The sequence below is a fragment of the Zingiber officinale genome, chromosome 1B, assembly GCF_018446385.1.
Source record: "Zingiber officinale cultivar Zhangliang chromosome 1B, Zo_v1.1, whole genome shotgun sequence".
NCBI lineage: Eukaryota > Viridiplantae > Streptophyta > Magnoliopsida > Zingiberales > Zingiberaceae > Zingiber > Zingiber officinale.
Window position 1 is genome coordinate 165,555,042 of NC_055986.1, and position 16,633 is coordinate 165,571,674.

Sequence of the window (16,633 nt, forward strand, 5' to 3'; positions counted from 1 at the left end):
AATCTGACTTTTTAGAATTTTAAAAAGATTTAAAAAATTTTAAAGTATTATTTGTTTCTAGTTTAATGCTTTTTCAGAAAGTTAATTAAATATTTTCTTTCAATATTTTAGCTTCCAGGTCGTGGCGAGGCACTAGGCCTTCTTGGTTATTGGAGCAACAACCACTTCCTTAGACAAAGCTTCCATAAAGAATTTCAATGTTTAATTTTCTCACTTTAAGCTTTTAATTTTTGAAAAATTAATGAAGCACAGATTTTGGAACCCAATAGAGGTTCCTTCCTATAGGATTATTCAAAAATCTAGGGGGTACATAGTTTCTTGGTATTTTTCTAAGTTGACTTTGATGCTTCCTTATATACCAATTTAATTTACCATAAATTCTAATTTTTGACTTTGGAAATTTCTTTAAGCATGCATCATTTTTCAATTTTTCAATTTCTAATTTTAAATTTTCATTCTCTGATTTTAGATGATCATACATTTCTAACGGGCATGCTTTTGCTAAGTTCAACTTTAGTTCAGCATTCTCTTTTTCTAATTGATCTAACTCTTTAGAAAGAGACTTGATAAATTTGAAAGATTGAGTTGGGGTTAGATTGCGTACCTTACTTACCTGGTCTGGTGACGCTCCCCCTTCACTGCTGCTTTCTTCTTCTGAGGTTTCTCCCCCTTCATCGATGCTCATCTCCGAGCTTGAGTCTTCTTCCGGTTGATGGTTCGCCAAAAGTGCTAACCCTGAGAATTCTTCGATGTCCGACTCAGAGGTTGACGAATCTGACCAAGTAGCCTTCAGATTCTTGTGTTTGGAGGGTTCTGGCTTCTTGTATTTTGGCTTTTCCCTTTCTTTCTCCTTTCTCTTTAGCTTTGGGCAGTCATCTTTGATGTGCCCCTCTTCGTTGCAGTTATAGCAGCGAACCGTCCTCTTCTTTCGATGATGCCTCTGCGGTTTAAATTTATTAGTACTGAAAACTTATTGAAGCGTCTTACCAGTAGTGCCGCTTCGGATTCGTCGACTGAGGCTTCGGAGTCAGAACTGTTCATCTTTGCCTTTAAGGCAATATTCTGACTTGTCTTCTCTGCTCCGTTGGGTTCTGAAACTCGAGACTCGTGAAGTTCGAAAGTGGAAAATAATTGTTCTAACGTACTTACCTCGAGGTCCTTAGAGATGTAATACACATCTACTAAGGAGGCCTACTCTGGAGTTCTCGGGAAGGCATTGAGCGCGTATCGGATAGAATCCCGGTTGGTTACCTCTTCTCCAAGGGTCGTTAGTTGCGTTATCAGCTCCTTGATTCTCGCTTGGAGTTGCGCTACCTTCTCGCCTTGGTTCATCCGGAGGTTCGTTAACTGGTTCCGGAGGATGTCGCGCTTTGCTAGCTTCGCTTCGGAAGTACCTTCGTGAAGCTCCAGGAATTTCTCCCAGAGATCTTTCGCTGAGTCGTAGCTTCCGATCCGATTTACCTCCTGCAGTGAAGGTGGAACTCTGCCTTTCCGTTGGCGACGAAATCGGCTTGCTCCTTCTTGCTCCATGTGTTTTCTTCTTTGTCTTTCGGCGCTGCAAAACCATATTTCATTGTAATAAGAATATCAAAATCCGTTTTAAAAAATACCTCCATTTTGCGCTTCCATGTGGCGAAGTCTCCGTCGAACTTCGGGGGATGGATGTTCGCTCCGGCCATCGTCTTGATCGTAGTGCTTCAGTTGGCGGTTAGTCCTTCTGAGGCGATCAGGCTCTGATACCACTTGTTGGTGCAGCGGAGACCGGCAAGAGGGGGGTGAATTGCTGAAAACAAAAACAAACTATACCCTCCTCGAATTTCAACTCAGAATTTAAATCAGCAATAAAATAACAGCAACTAAATTAATGAAACAGAAAAAGAAACACGAACAGAAAAGACTCAGAGATTTAACCTGGTTACAACCAAGGAGGTTGTTAATCCAGGACAGTAGAAAAGCGTAGTAAGAAAAATCTCCTTCTCTGAAGGCGGAGAAGCCTTTTACACTTTTGAAGCTCACTAGTTGCTTAGGAATTGCTAACAGATTGATTGCTTGAGTTGTTGTTGAATTCCTAGCTCCAGGGGCCTTTATATAGGCCCTGGAAATCTTATCCCGAGAGTCCAAGGCGCCTCCAACAGGGTTCAAGGCGCCTCCAACTCGATCTGAGGATAAAACTTTATCCGCAGCGCAAACGGTCAAAGCGCCTTGAACGAGCTTGAAGGCGCCTTCAAGCTTCAAGGCGCCTTCAATCTTGTTTAAGGCGCTTTCAAGCTACAGTAACTTCTGCTATAGCCTCTTTTGACTCCTTTTCTTCTTCGCTTTGGCTTCAAGCTCCGTTCTTGGGTGATTGCGGCCAACCGAATAGGGCTCACCCAACCCAATTCCCGGCCTTCTCCTCGAGCCGCCTTCCGCTTAACGTCCCTCGAACGCCGCGCACGCTCTTCACGCCCACCGGAGTACTCTTCCGCAGCTCTCTCGTCCTTCGGACGCACCGAGCCCGTCGGCTCCCTTCCCGTGTCGTCCTTCTCGCTAGCTGCGTCTTCCGCTTGACTTCCTGTGCTCCTAAGCTTCTGCACACTCAGACACAGGGATCAAACACAGCAGGACCTAACCAACTTGGTTGATCACAATAAAACTACCACGGGGTCCAACACCCCCTCCCCCCCCCACACACACACTTTTAAATAACTTAGATTTGGCTTCCTCCTTTTCCATACTTCATATGAAGAAGTTTTAGTTTTCTTTGATGGAATTCAATTGTGTACATAACAGGCTATTAGTAATGCCTCTCCCCATAGATTTGTTGGTAATTTACCATGCATAAACATTGCATTAATCATATCTACCAACGTTCTATTTTTCCTTTCAGCCAAACCATTCTGTTGTAGGGTGTAGGGTGCACTAATTTGGTGGATTATGCCATTATCTTCACAAAATTTTGAAAATTCAATTGAAAAATATTCACAACCTCGATCACTTCGTAGGATCTTAATTTTCTTTTCCAATTGATTCTCAACCAAGACTTTATAGTTTTTAAATATATCAAATGCTTGATCTTTTGTTGTCATTAAATATAAACCTGTGTAAATCTAGAATAATCATCTATAAAAGTAATGAAATATCTTTTTCCACCTCTCGTTAAGTAACTATTTAATTCACATATATCAGAATTTATTAGTTCAAGTAATTCAGTTGTCCTTTCATTTTTAGGAAAAAGTTTTCTAGTCATTTTCGCTTATATGCAAATCTCACATTTTTCATAATTTCCATTTGGACATGAAATTAAACCATGCTCTAACATAAACTTAATCGAATTAAAATTAATATGGGATAAGCGAGCATGCCATAAATTAAATAGAGACACAAACATATAGGCAGAATTATTATCTTTATCGATACTCAATTTGAACATTTCATCACATGAATATCCTTGTCCTACAAATACACTATTCTTAGAAATTACAAATTTTTCTACTTCTATAACAGCCTTCAATCCCCTCTTGCATAACAAACTTGCGGAAATTAGATTCTTCCTCACATCAGGAACATGCAGTATATTCATTAAGATCATCTTCTTTCCAGAAGTAAATTGTATCTCAATGGTTCCTTTTCCAAGCACTATGGCCATATCATGGTTTCCCATCAAGACCCTTTCTTCCTTTGCAGCAAGTTTATAGTTTTTGAATAAACTTTTTTCATTGCAAACATGAACTGAAGCGCCGGAGTCATACCACCAATCAGCAGATTTTTCACTTGTTGCCATGTTGCATTCAATTATCATGCTGATTTTAAGATCAACAATCATAGCAACGATATCAAGAGGACTTGGAGGACGCTTAAAAACATTCACAGTTTTTTGTCCAACATTTCCTTCCACCTTTAGTTTCTTGTAAAACCTACATTCATTTTTATAGTGGTCTTTCTTTCCACAGAAGTAACATGTCTTAGTTTTCTTTTTGTTAGTAAAATTTTGAGATGAAGTTTCAACAAACTTTCTTTTCTTTTCAGAATATCCCGCTTTCTTAGACTCAATGTTATTAACCTTAGAACCAGACTCATAAGCAAATTTATTCTCACGAATTCAAGTTTCTTCCTCAATTCGAATATGCTTTATGAGTTAGTCTATGGTGAAATCTTCATAAGTGTGTAACAATGTCTTTCTGTATCCATTCTAAGTGGTTGACAATTTTGCAATTACTGCTGGATCACATACTTCTATTTTCAGATACTTGAGTCTAGAAACTAGGACAAGCAATTCATCGACTTGATCCATGACAGACTGATTATCAAGCATACGAAATTCGAAAAACTTCATGCTTAGAAATCTGTTCGTACCTTGTTTTTCAGATGTGTATTTATTTTCCAATGCGTTCCAAATTTCTTGTGGATATTTGATCGAACGGAAGAGATCATATAATCTGTCGGATAAGGCATTTAGTATGTATCCTCTACAGCGAACTTCATCCTCTTCCTGTTTCTTCCAAGTTGCTTTGATCTCATCAGTATCCTTATCAGTTGGTGCAGGAATCACAGATAGATCATGCAACAGTAGATATGCGACACCCAATTCAGTGAGGAGGAAGAACAATTTGTCCTTCCAACGAATGAAGTTTGTCCCATCGAAACTGTCCAACTTGAATGCATCAAAAACAGACTTTGAACCAATGGCTTCCATTGCAAAAATGGATCGAAAATTTCCTTAAGATTGTTAAAAGAAATATTCGATGACAGAACTTCACTTTGAGTGTAAATCACTTTCCTTAAGGAAATTTTACCCCCACTATATTGCTGCTGGGTTTGATGACAAATTCCCTCCAAGATACTCAAAACAAAATAGAATTTATAGACAACAAACCTATAAATTCCCCCAAGACAATGTAGAGAATGGAAAAGTGATTGTTAGAGAAGATGTTAAAAAGATGTATATATAATGAATGATACAATCTTTGGGAAATATTGGAGAGACAACTATTCATGAAAAGGTACTTTAACCATCACACTTGTTCATGAAGAAATGATTAATTTAAAAAAATTAAAATAAAATTAAAATCCAAATTAAGAGTGTCACTCTTAATTTTTAATTTGTGCCCACTTGCCTCAAGTATCCATCTTTAATTTATATGTATAAATATGTCAACTTGATCATCAATCAAATATAACATATTTGATGTACATTCTTTAATAAGTTTATCAAACTTCTCCTTAAAGTTTATCAAACTTCTCCTTCCTTTTTAATACGAGACTAAACATATATCAGTAACTATATTCAACGATCTCTAAACTAAGGGATGTATATGCATTTAACACTCAAAACTAAACTAATATAAAATAATTATTTTATGAAAGAAATTGATATCTAGATACCATTTTTATAACTAAATATATAAATACATATTCTATGAATTGATAAAAAGAAAATAATTTTGTAACATTTAAATCTTATACATATTGTATTTTATTAATTAGAGCAGCTTTATAATAAGTAAAATAAATATTACTCTCAAATTATAAAATGACATATCTATATTCCCACACATTTCCAAAGATTTAACATTGTTTCACCGTTTGTATTAACAAAATATCTACAAGCGTGTGGATGTGGAGGCTCCAAGTTTGCGGTGAAGAAGATAAGAAACGAGTGTCCTCCAACGCCCACGCAGCCAATCAAATACCCCCGATCTTTCCTCCTCACCCAAGGTACCATTAATCCGGCGAGCTAAGTTAACAGCATGGCAACAGCGGCGGCGGCCGGCGTCAGTCTCTCGGCCCCGATTCGAGCCGTCTCCGTCGTCAAGGTGTCGCCGAGGTCCGTAATTAGGATCGGACTGCAAGCGTCGCGCCGCCGCGTGGCAGGGCGAGGCTGCAGGGTGATGGCGAGCGCGCCGTCGACGCCGTCCGAGATATCGAAGAAGGTGGAAGAGAGCATCAAGAAGGCGGAGGAGGCGTGCGCGGGCGACGCGGTGGCCGGGGAGTGCGCGGCGGCGTGGGACGAGGTGGAGGAGCTCAGCGCGGCGGCTAGCCATGCCAGGGACACCCTCAAGGCCAACTCCGACCCCCTCGAGAACTACTGCAAGGACAACCCCGAGAGCGACGAGTGCCGCACCTACGACACCTGATCAAGTACTCAGCGCGCGCTAACAGCATGCAACGCACTTCTTTGCATTTACAGCTAGCTATTTTAAACATCTAAAGTTGATGTAAACGATTATGCCTATCAATTGCAGTTTTCATATCTTGTTCAGCCTTTAATCCTAGTTTCAGTTTAGTCTTTGGATAAATATTTTGCAGATTTGTGCACTAATTAACTCTAAATCGTATACAATTTCGATATAATTTTGAATTGTAGCTATTAAATTGTAGTAAATTGTGCATTACAGAAGAGAGTTTTCTTCTCAGTGAGTTTTTTTTACACTTCCATCAATCAATATTTGGAAAAGAAATGTAAAAGGATTATATTGATTTCATATACAAAATATGAACAACAAATTTATATGATTTTTAGTGTAGTTTCATTCTCGTATATATATATATATATAACATATGAACCTGAGTTATATATATTTATGAATCAATTTACAGGTGATGATCTAGTCAAGTAGCTTGGAAAATCCTCCTTTCCGGCCCCTTTAAAGCTCAAAAGTGAGATATCAATACAAAGTCGATCTTCAGTGGCAAAAATCATGTATTGTTCGAATACATCTATCTCTAAGACCTTCAAATGGTAAGGCAGCACAAGTGATTAATGCAGTCATGCCTACGCAAATACAGACGTTGGATTTGGTGAGGAAGATCAAATTTGTCTGAATCCAACGATTGACCACTTCTCGTCAGTCTGTAGGATAATTGCTATTCTGTCTAGCGTCAATTGGTATCAGAACTGACAAATTCCGATTAAGGAAGTCCAGTATCAAATTCAATGGAAGGTCATTGTGGTCATGGTCACGGTTGCAACAACAGGCAAGTTCCAGTTGAGAAAGGCTTGCATGGTCGTAGTACCCAAGACGAGATTGATGATTTCATAGACAAGTTACGGATATTGTAAGACCGAAAATCACGATAGAGGGGTGAATATCATTTGTTTGAAAACTTCTTTTCTTCGTAAAACCAAATCAAAGTGTATTAGCAATAGAATAAAAGTAAAGAAAAAAAACACAATCAATGTTACTTGGTTCGTAGGTCAACCGATTACTACTCCAAAGCTCATGCTCTTTGACCGCTTTGATGGGCAATCCACTATAGTTCTTCTTTTCGAAAACTTTTGGAGACGAAGCAAACTTGTATAATGAATGAAAGTGGATAGTAACAAATCGCTATTACCTTAAATAAATGTAAGTAATAAAATAAATACACCAACAATCGAAGAAGTAGAAGATTAATTGTAGATTGTCAGAGAGTCTCTCAACATCATAGCAGCACTTACATAATTTGAACAATAGGGAGAGTATGAGACGTGGAGAGAATTGATTGTCCAGCCTCTAATTTCGAGGCTCCTTTTATAACCTTTTCATTCGTTCGACTAATCCTTTTGAGTCGACTGACCTCCAAAATTTACCCAACTTCGCATCCAAGTTCATGATATATCCAGATCGTATCTTCCATGAAATCTTCCTTTATCGGTCGGCCGACTCCCTATTTGATCAACTAAACCTTTGAATTTCCTTTTGCTTTTCAACCCAATCTTATCCAATCTTCTCTTACAAAATGTGTTCGGTCAATCGACCCTATCTTCGGTTGACTGGACTCTGTTATTTACTTTGTTGTTTGATCTGAACTTCGGTTACTAAAATAGGAATGGTCGACTGATCATGCTATCAGTCGACCGAGACAACATTCCCTTCTTCGGTTGACCAAGGGATTTGTTGATTGGCTTAACAAAGTGAAGCGGATTTTTTATTATGAGAAAATTCCCAATTAAAAGAAAGTAAAATTAGTTATCTTCAAACTCAGAGGTCTAGCATCGACATGATGAAAGTAATTGCAATGCTCATGAAATCGACAAGACAAGGCCAAGATTAAGGATTGAGAGAAGATGAAGAAGAAGATAAAAGGTTACTTTCTTCATGGACGAATTTGAAGATGATTTAGAGGAGGAATTTAGCCTATAAGAAATTGAAGAGGAATCTCAATCTCAAATTGGAGATGAGACCGATGTGGCTAATGATCTAGTTTATGATGATAATGAGGTCGATGAAGTTGTCGATGAAATTAGTGACAATGTGTTGCATGTTTCGAATACTTAGAATTCCTCTAATGAAGGCAGGGTTGGTGGAAGAGTTGAAAGGAAATAGTTTTTATGTTTAAGTTATGTTCAAAATGATGAGAAAAACAAAATTGTGGATTATATGAGGATGTAAGTTTCCAACGTACTTGATTGATGAAAAGATACACAATTGGAAATCAATGATCTTAGTGGATGTAAATACTCGTGGGGTGTGCATAAAAAGACCCTTGCTCGCTTTAGGTTTTGATGATGCACCTCATGGCCATGTTGAATAATTTTCGAAAACGTCAGTCAAGCACATGCGAAGAATATTCTGATAGTTCTTGTAAAATCTAAACCGCATGAATTCTAGATAATCAAAATAAAAATTCGAATAGAAAAAATAAGAACATGTGAATATGGATTTTCGTTTCATCGAAAATATGACATAAGGAAAATAAATACATAAACAAATATGACAAGGAACCTGGTTGAAGAGTCATCCTTGTCTTTAGCGTCGTCCATAAATAATCCCTATGGAAGAAGATGCAGCGGAAAGAAAAGAAAGGTTTTCCAAGGGGCTTAGGGATGCCGCCGCCGAAAAAGCTTTAGGTCAATAGGGAAACAAAAGCTCTGTTAAGATTAAACCCTAAACCCTTGGGGACCAACCCTATATATAGTAGATATCTATTATCAGCCCATAGATGAAATAGATGTGGAACTATAGGTTCTACACATACAAAGTCTACATTCAATAACTGAAACTCAATAAGCCTAAGTTAGATCACTTTAATGGGTTCAGTTTGTACTAATATGCACAACTTATAATTAAGCCCACCAATTAGAGATAATAACCAACAATCTTCCACTTTGGCTATTTGTGAGTTGTATATTAAATACAAGCAAAACTTTAGTTGATATCAAACTTTATTGGTATAGAATACCCCTGTAAATAATCTAGTTCATTTACTTCATTAGTACAGGACTAAAGAGGTCATAGCTACTGTATACAATCGTAACAAGCCCCAACGGTAATCACAATACCATGTCCTTAATGACATAGATTAAGATGTAGATGTATAGAGTGAAAATTACATGAAATGTAATCAGTACATGTCAATTTTCAATTGATCCTAAGATGACCTCAAAAGAGGTCAGATCATATTTGTGAAATACCTTATGCTAAACTGTAATAGCAAATCATGATCAACTTTATGGTTCTAAAAGGAATCTGTATCATATTTATAAACATCGAATGCTAAACAGTAGTAGTAAATGATGATATCACAGTCAGAATGTCAAACAAACATAGAAATTCTCATTAATGTTTTGAACTTTAAGTACGTACAATAATCAAAATAAAATATTTATCTTTATTATCAAATATAGAGCAATAAGATAAGTATAGCCCCCCACTAGATCTTCTTCCATAAAAAGGACTCTCATATCCACAACGTGCGCATGAAATACCTTAGGCACCAAGCCTTTGGTGAGTGGATCGGCCAAGATAAAATCTGTGCTGATGTGCTCTATTATAATTTGACTACTCGGAACTCTTTCTTTAACTGTTAGAAACTTAAGGTCGATATGCTTAGACTTTGACGAACTGTAGTTGTTTTTGACATAAAGTTCTACGACTTTATTATCACAGTAGATCCTAAGTGGTTTGTCAATGCTATCAATGATCTATAATGCTATGATGAAGTTTCACAGCTAAATCCCGTGATTGGATGCTTCGTAGTATGTTACCAACTCTGCCTCCATAGTAGAAGTGGCTACTAGCGTCTGCGTGACGCTCTTCCAAGATATGACCCCTCCAGCAAGCATGAAAATATAGCCTCAAGTAGATCTCCTATTTCCCAAGCATCCAGCAAAATCGGAGTCTGAATATCCAATTACCTCTAGATGATCTAATCTCCGATACGTGAGCATATATCCTTTAGTTCTTTGCAAATACTACATCACTCTCTTTACCTCTTTCTAGTGCGATAGTCTTGGGTTACTTACATATCTGTCTAATATCCCCACTATAAATATTATATCTGGTCGAGTACAAACTGTTGGGTGCTTCTTGGAATACTGTTCTGTTTCCCCTGTACAAAAATTTGTACAAGCACAGAACGTTTCTTAGCAACACATGTGCTCTTCAGAAGTTAAACTTGGATTGAAAACGAAACTTAACATTTTTACACAAAGTTCAACTCTTGTGTTCTTCAAAAGTTAAAAAATATTACAGAAGTTGATTAAATATTTATTTCAAGGATTGACTTCCAGGTCGTTGGCGAGGCACTAGGCTTTCTTGGTTATGGGATCATCCACCACTTCCTAGACAAAGTCTTTCAAAGAAATTGAATATTTAAACTTCTCACAGTAACATTAGGTTTAACTACAGAGATCTCAATCAAAGCACAAGATCGAAACACAAAATCAAAGCACAAAAATGAAAACACGAAATCGCTAGCCTCTTGTGTTGGTATTTCAGGATCCATACAAAGAAAACAAAACTAGTTGTGCTGCGGAAAAATAACTAGTTGTACATTTCTTCGTAGAAAAAGACCTCTTGATCTTCTGTCGTATTCCTCTACTCTTCTTAGACGTCGTGCCGGCGACGATCTTCCAAGACAAAAACACCCGAACCCCTTTGGTTTCCAAGCCGCCTACCACCAAAAGATGCAAAGAAAGGAATACCTCCTCCTTCTTCTTCTCCTCCAAACCGCCGGCCACCAAGGTGCTTCGTCTCTTCATTTTCTTTTCCTCCAAGCTCTGGCCACCAAGAGAAGATGGGGCACCAGCCCTAGAGGGAAGAAAAGGGAAGAAGAAAAGAAGTGGGGCGCCGACCCTAGAGGAAAGAAAAGAAAAAATGGGTGTCGGCCTTAAGGGAAAGGAGAGTTTTTAGTTGTGAAGAAAAACTTATGAATCGTTGATTTTTGTTGCACAACCTCCTCTCCTTTTATAACCCTTTGCCCCAGATAAAAAAGGAGAAAAAGTAATAGAATTTTGTTTAGAAAAAATCTTTAGAAAAGAATTAACATAATTTTTTTTAGAAAAATTTCTTAAGAAAGAATTAGTATAATTCTTTTTAGAAAATTTCTAAGAAGGAATCAACATAATTCTTTTTAGAAAAATCTTTAGGAAAGAATTAACATAATTCTTTTTAGAAAAATTTCTTAGGAAAGAATTAATATAATTCTTTTTAGAAAATTTCTAAGAAAGAATCAACGTAATTCTTTTTAGAAAAATCTCTAATTTTATTGAGAAAAAATCTCCCCTTTTTTTCTTTTCTTTTTTCTTTTCTTTTCTTTTGGTTTGGCTGACCCCTTACTTGGGCACCAAGAAAGGCTTGGCCGGCCCCTTTCTTGGGTAGGAATCAAGGCTTGGCCGACCCCTTGTTTGGGAACCAAGCAAGGATATGGCCGACCCCTTTCTTGGGTAGGAAGCAAAACCAAAACGGGTGAATGCGAGACTTTATAGAGGCTGCAACAGAGACCTAGAGGAGGAATTAGTTGTGGCCTCCTGATGGACTTGAGCTTCCTGTGTTCGACCTGAACACCCAACTTAAATTCATCAATAATAACTCATACCACTAAAGAGTTATTATTGAACTACTACACCAATCCTATATTACAATATGGGCTCCTACTTATCATGAGTGCGTTAGTCTCCTTGTGTTTAAGATATCGTATGGTCGTTAATTAAATGAGTTACTGACAACTCACTTAATTAACACCTAGCTCCAAGAATAGTACCACTCAATCTTATTATCATGTCGGACTAGGTCCACCTGCAGGGTTTACATGATAATCCTTATGAGCTCCTCAAGGGGACACCATCAACTTAGATTACTAGGATACAGTTTCATTTTATAATCAATAACACACCATATAAATAATATTATTTCCCAACTTATCGGGCCTATTGATTTAACTGAATAAATCTCACCCTTTGATAAATTAAAGAAATAAATACTAAGTATATGTGTTTGTTATTATATCGGGATTAAGAGTACGCACATCCATAATAACAGAGGTTTTATTCCTTTATGCAATCAGTATAAAAAGAACAACCTCAAATGGTCCTGCTCAATACACACATAGTGTATTAGTGTAATTATATAGTCAAGACAAACTAATTCCAAATTACACTACAACCGTTCCAATGGTTTATCCCTATCCATCTCAGTCGTGAGCTACTATTTATAATTTATAAGGAACTGATAATATGATCTTCTATATGACACCATACACCATGTTATCTACAATATAAATTAAATGGACAATTGGATTAACATGCAACATTTGACCAGAGTGATTCTCATTTCAAAATATAAATGTTCATATAAAAAACTAGGCTTTTAGTATACATCCTAACATAAACTTGTGCATACATGAGACTTCTCACTCATGACGCATATGAGAATTGTTCCATCTCATTTATTTCAAGTTCAAGCCATGGACACTGCTGCAAACTGAACTTATCACCTCTTGACACAGGTGTGTCACCAGGTGTACAGTTCTGCATACCATAGTTTATAAGTACCTTTTCAATATAAGTCTATTGTGAAAGTCCGAGAATGTCTCTTGAATGATCAAGATAGATCTATATGCCTAAAACAAAGGATGTTTCACCAAGATCTTTCATTTCAAAATTACAAGATAGAAATGATTTGGTTTGATATAACATACCCTTATTATTGCTTGCAAGTAATATATTATCCATATACAAAACAAGTATAACAAATTTGTTCCCACTGAACTTGATATATATGCACTGATCAATGAGGTTCTCTTTAAATCTAAATGAGATAACTACTTGATCAAATTTTCGATACCACTGACGGGGCACCTGCTTTAAATAATAAATGGACTTGTTTAATCAATATACTAGGTGCTTTGAGTCAAAGTCCTCTAGTTGCACCATATATATAGACTCGTCTATATCTCCATTGAGAAATACAGTCTTTACGTCCATTTGATGTACCTCAAAATCATAATGAGCTACAAGTGTCATGACTACCCTAAGGGAGTCTTTCATCGACACAGGTGAGAAAGTCTCATTGTAATAAATATTTTCTTTCTGAGTGAATCCCATGGCAACAAGACGAGCCTTATACTTTTCGACATTGCCCCTTGAATCCTGCTTGGTTTAAATATCAATTTACAACCAACGAGCTTCTTTCCTTCAGGTAATTCGACAAGTTCCCAAACGTCATTATCTGTCATAGACTTCAACTCTTCTTGCATGGTGTTAATCCACCTTTCAAGGTTAGAGCATTGTTTGACTTCTTTGAAAGATGTAGAATCACCTTCCAACCCTATGTCAAAATCATGCTCTTGGAGATAAACATAATCATGAGAATTCATAGTTCTCCATTCCCTTGTGGATCACCTTAAAGCCACTTGTGTTTGAGGTGGTTGAGGTACTTACTCATCAATATGAGGAAATACTTTAATTTCAATGGCAGACTCCTCCAATTGCATTGGAGATGCCATGAAAATATCTTGGTTCACTACACTCACTGGATGTGTAATGCCTATAATGTGCGGTATGGTAACCACGCCGCTACTAATCGTACTACTAGTGACCACAGGAGGATTGCCAATGCATTCCTCAAAAGATATTTGCATTACCTTATCACTCTCATTCTCCTCAATAAACTTGGCATTTCTCGTTTCGAAGAAGGATATATTAGAGGGATCATAAAATTTACCCTCTTGACTTCTTAGAATAACCTATAAAATTGCAGCTAACTGTTCTTGAGTTCATTTTCCTTTCATTAGGCCTGTAAGGCCTAGCTTCAGCTGGACAACCTAGGCTTTATACATGTCTACGTCGCAAATGGGATTTTAGTTACTACCTTACTAGGTGGTACTCTATTGAGTAGGTAAACTGCAGTCTTGAGTGTTTCATCCCATAAAGACTCTGGTAGAAAAGTGGAAGTCATCATACTTCTTACCATGTCTTATAGGGTTTGATTGCAACACTCAGCTACACCATTCTGATTGGGTATACCATGAACGGTATATTGAGGTACAATCTCACACTTAGTAAAATAGTTCATAAAAGGTACTAGACGTTGTTCACCTGATCCATCATATCAACCATAATATTCACCTCCACGGTCGGATCAGATGACTTTAATTTTCTTACCTAGTTGAAGTTCAACTTCAGCTTTGAAAATTTTGAACATGTCCAAAGATTGCGATATCTCATGAATAAGGTACAGATAGTCAAATCTGGAATAGTCGTCTATGAAGCTAATAAAATATGTGTGTCCATTCCAAGATGACTTTGGGAATGGTCCACAAATGTTCGTATGTATTAGCTCCAAAATGTTACCCTTGTTCCTTTTGTTAATGGTCTTCCCCTTAACACACTCTATGCAGATATCAAAGTTTGACATGTCAAGGGAATCAAGAATTCCATGTGACATTAACCTTTCTATGTGTTGTTTGGATATATGTCCTAAACACCTATGCCATAACATGGAAGAATTCTTATCGATCAGTTTGCATTTTGTACCTATACTATGCATTATTATATTATCAACTGTAGGAGTAAAGGTGTTCAATTTATAAAACTTATCAATCAAGGAACCATTACCAATCAACACTGAATTAAAGAAAATACTGAAAATTCCATTTCTAAATGAACAAGAATAACCAATTTTGTCCAAATAAGAAATTGAAATTAAATCTCGTCGAAAAGATGGTACAATAAATGTATTTTCTAAATCCATAAAAATATTGGTTCTTAAATAAATCCTAAAAACACCAATCGACTCGACTTTAGCCGTCTTTCCATTTCCTGTATAGATATATCTTTCACCATCAAGTAGAAGTCGGCTCCTGAGACAACCCTGCATAGTGACACTTATGTGAGTAGTAGCACCGGTATCTATCCACCAAGTGTCAGTGGTTACAATAGTTATATTGACTTATGAACTAACAAAGTTGAGAAGTTTATCTTTCTTTACACGCCAATTGGCATACTTGAGGCAGCCTTTCTTCATATGACCTTTCTTCTAGCAAAATAAACAAGTGGATTCCTCATCCTGCTTCTTGTGCTCCTTATGGTCATTACCTCCAGAATCTGTAGTTTGTTTTCATTTTTCTTTGTTATTGATTCTCTTTCGTTTCTTGCTAGCACTTTGAGAACTAGATGCTAAGTGAACACTCTTAGATGTCTCAATCTTTAGTCTCCCTTCCTCTTGCACGCATTGAGCAATGAGCTCATTCAATGTCCACTTTTCCTTTTGAGTATTATATGATATCTTAAAAGGAGTGAACCGTGCAGGCAGGGACATCAAGACGAAATGCACAAACATACCCTCAGACATATTGAGTTTTAGTGTTTCTAGACTATTCGCTATATTGGATGATCCGGCAGTAAGAATGGGGAACCCACTTCCTGAAGGGGATCAACCTGAGGACCGATGAAAGGCTGTGCGGTGGATGGCCGAGCCGAGTGGATGGGTAGGTCCGAACGGAGCTAGAGATAAGCCCATCCATGGGCTCATGTTTCCGACGCCAGGGCAGGAAGACCGAAGGGCCGAGCGGGAGTCCGCTCAGTAGGGGCCAAGGGCCGAGGGGGTTGTCCGTTCGGCCAAATAGGGGCGAGGGTATAAAGGGTGCCGAGCGGCCTATGCGCTCGGCTCAGGATATGAGATATCGCAGGCATGTCGATGATTAGCCGCATACAAGATCGCACGATCTGCCGCCACATCACGAGAGGTCGATACAAGAATAAGATGGTCTCATGGACGTCTCCCGACGGATCCATATTCGATACGGCCCTTCCGATGCACCCATACCGGCATGGTCAGCGGTGGTTGCTTTGATGGCACGCCCAGCTTCTTTGAGAGATCTATATAAGACTTCCATTTCTCCACCGGAGGTATGAAAATCTTCATCTTGAAGCCACCTTTTGTTATTCCTCGCCGACTTGAGCGTCGGAGGCCTGACCGGACACCCTCCCGGCTCGATTTTGTTGCAGGTTCACCGAGCATTCGAGGATCTAGCAGAAGCGCCACGTGCCCGGCCCACCGATAACCGGTTCGACAGATCAAATCGCCGTCTGTGGAACGCCCCGCATCCGATCGAAACAATGGACGAGGTCGACGACAACACACGGTGACGCTTTCGAGGACGCTCTGGTCGAGATAAGGGCCGCCAAAATTGTTGAACAAAAACAGAAAGCAACGGCCGAACGGCCGGAGCAACAAGCAACATCTGCGTCGGGCGGCCGAGCGGAAGCACCTCCAGCCACCGTCGCATTCCACCGGGCCTTATTTTGCACCCCCGAAGCCGGACCAGCTCGGAGAGATAGAGACTCTTCTTCAGACGAGATGCCAAGGCGAGATGACAGAAAAGGGAAAGCTCACTGGGCGGATTCATCTCCCGAGCGGACCAATCGCCAATTCTCGGAGACTATTCTACG

At 38.3% G+C, this 16,633-nt stretch overlaps 1 protein-coding gene across 1 annotated transcript; it reads left to right on the forward strand.

Annotated features, from left to right (window-relative positions):
• Positions 1-5,620: 5,620 nt before the first annotated feature.
• On the forward strand, positions 5,621-6,246 carry LOC121988935 (calvin cycle protein CP12-1, chloroplastic-like). The gene has a single exon (XM_042542671.1). It carries the CDS (start codon positions 5,727-5,729, stop codon positions 6,111-6,113), a length of 387 nt encoding a protein of 128 aa, XP_042398605.1. The 5' UTR covers positions 5,621-5,726; the 3' UTR covers positions 6,114-6,246.
• The last annotated feature ends 10,387 nt before the right edge of the window (positions 6,247-16,633 follow it).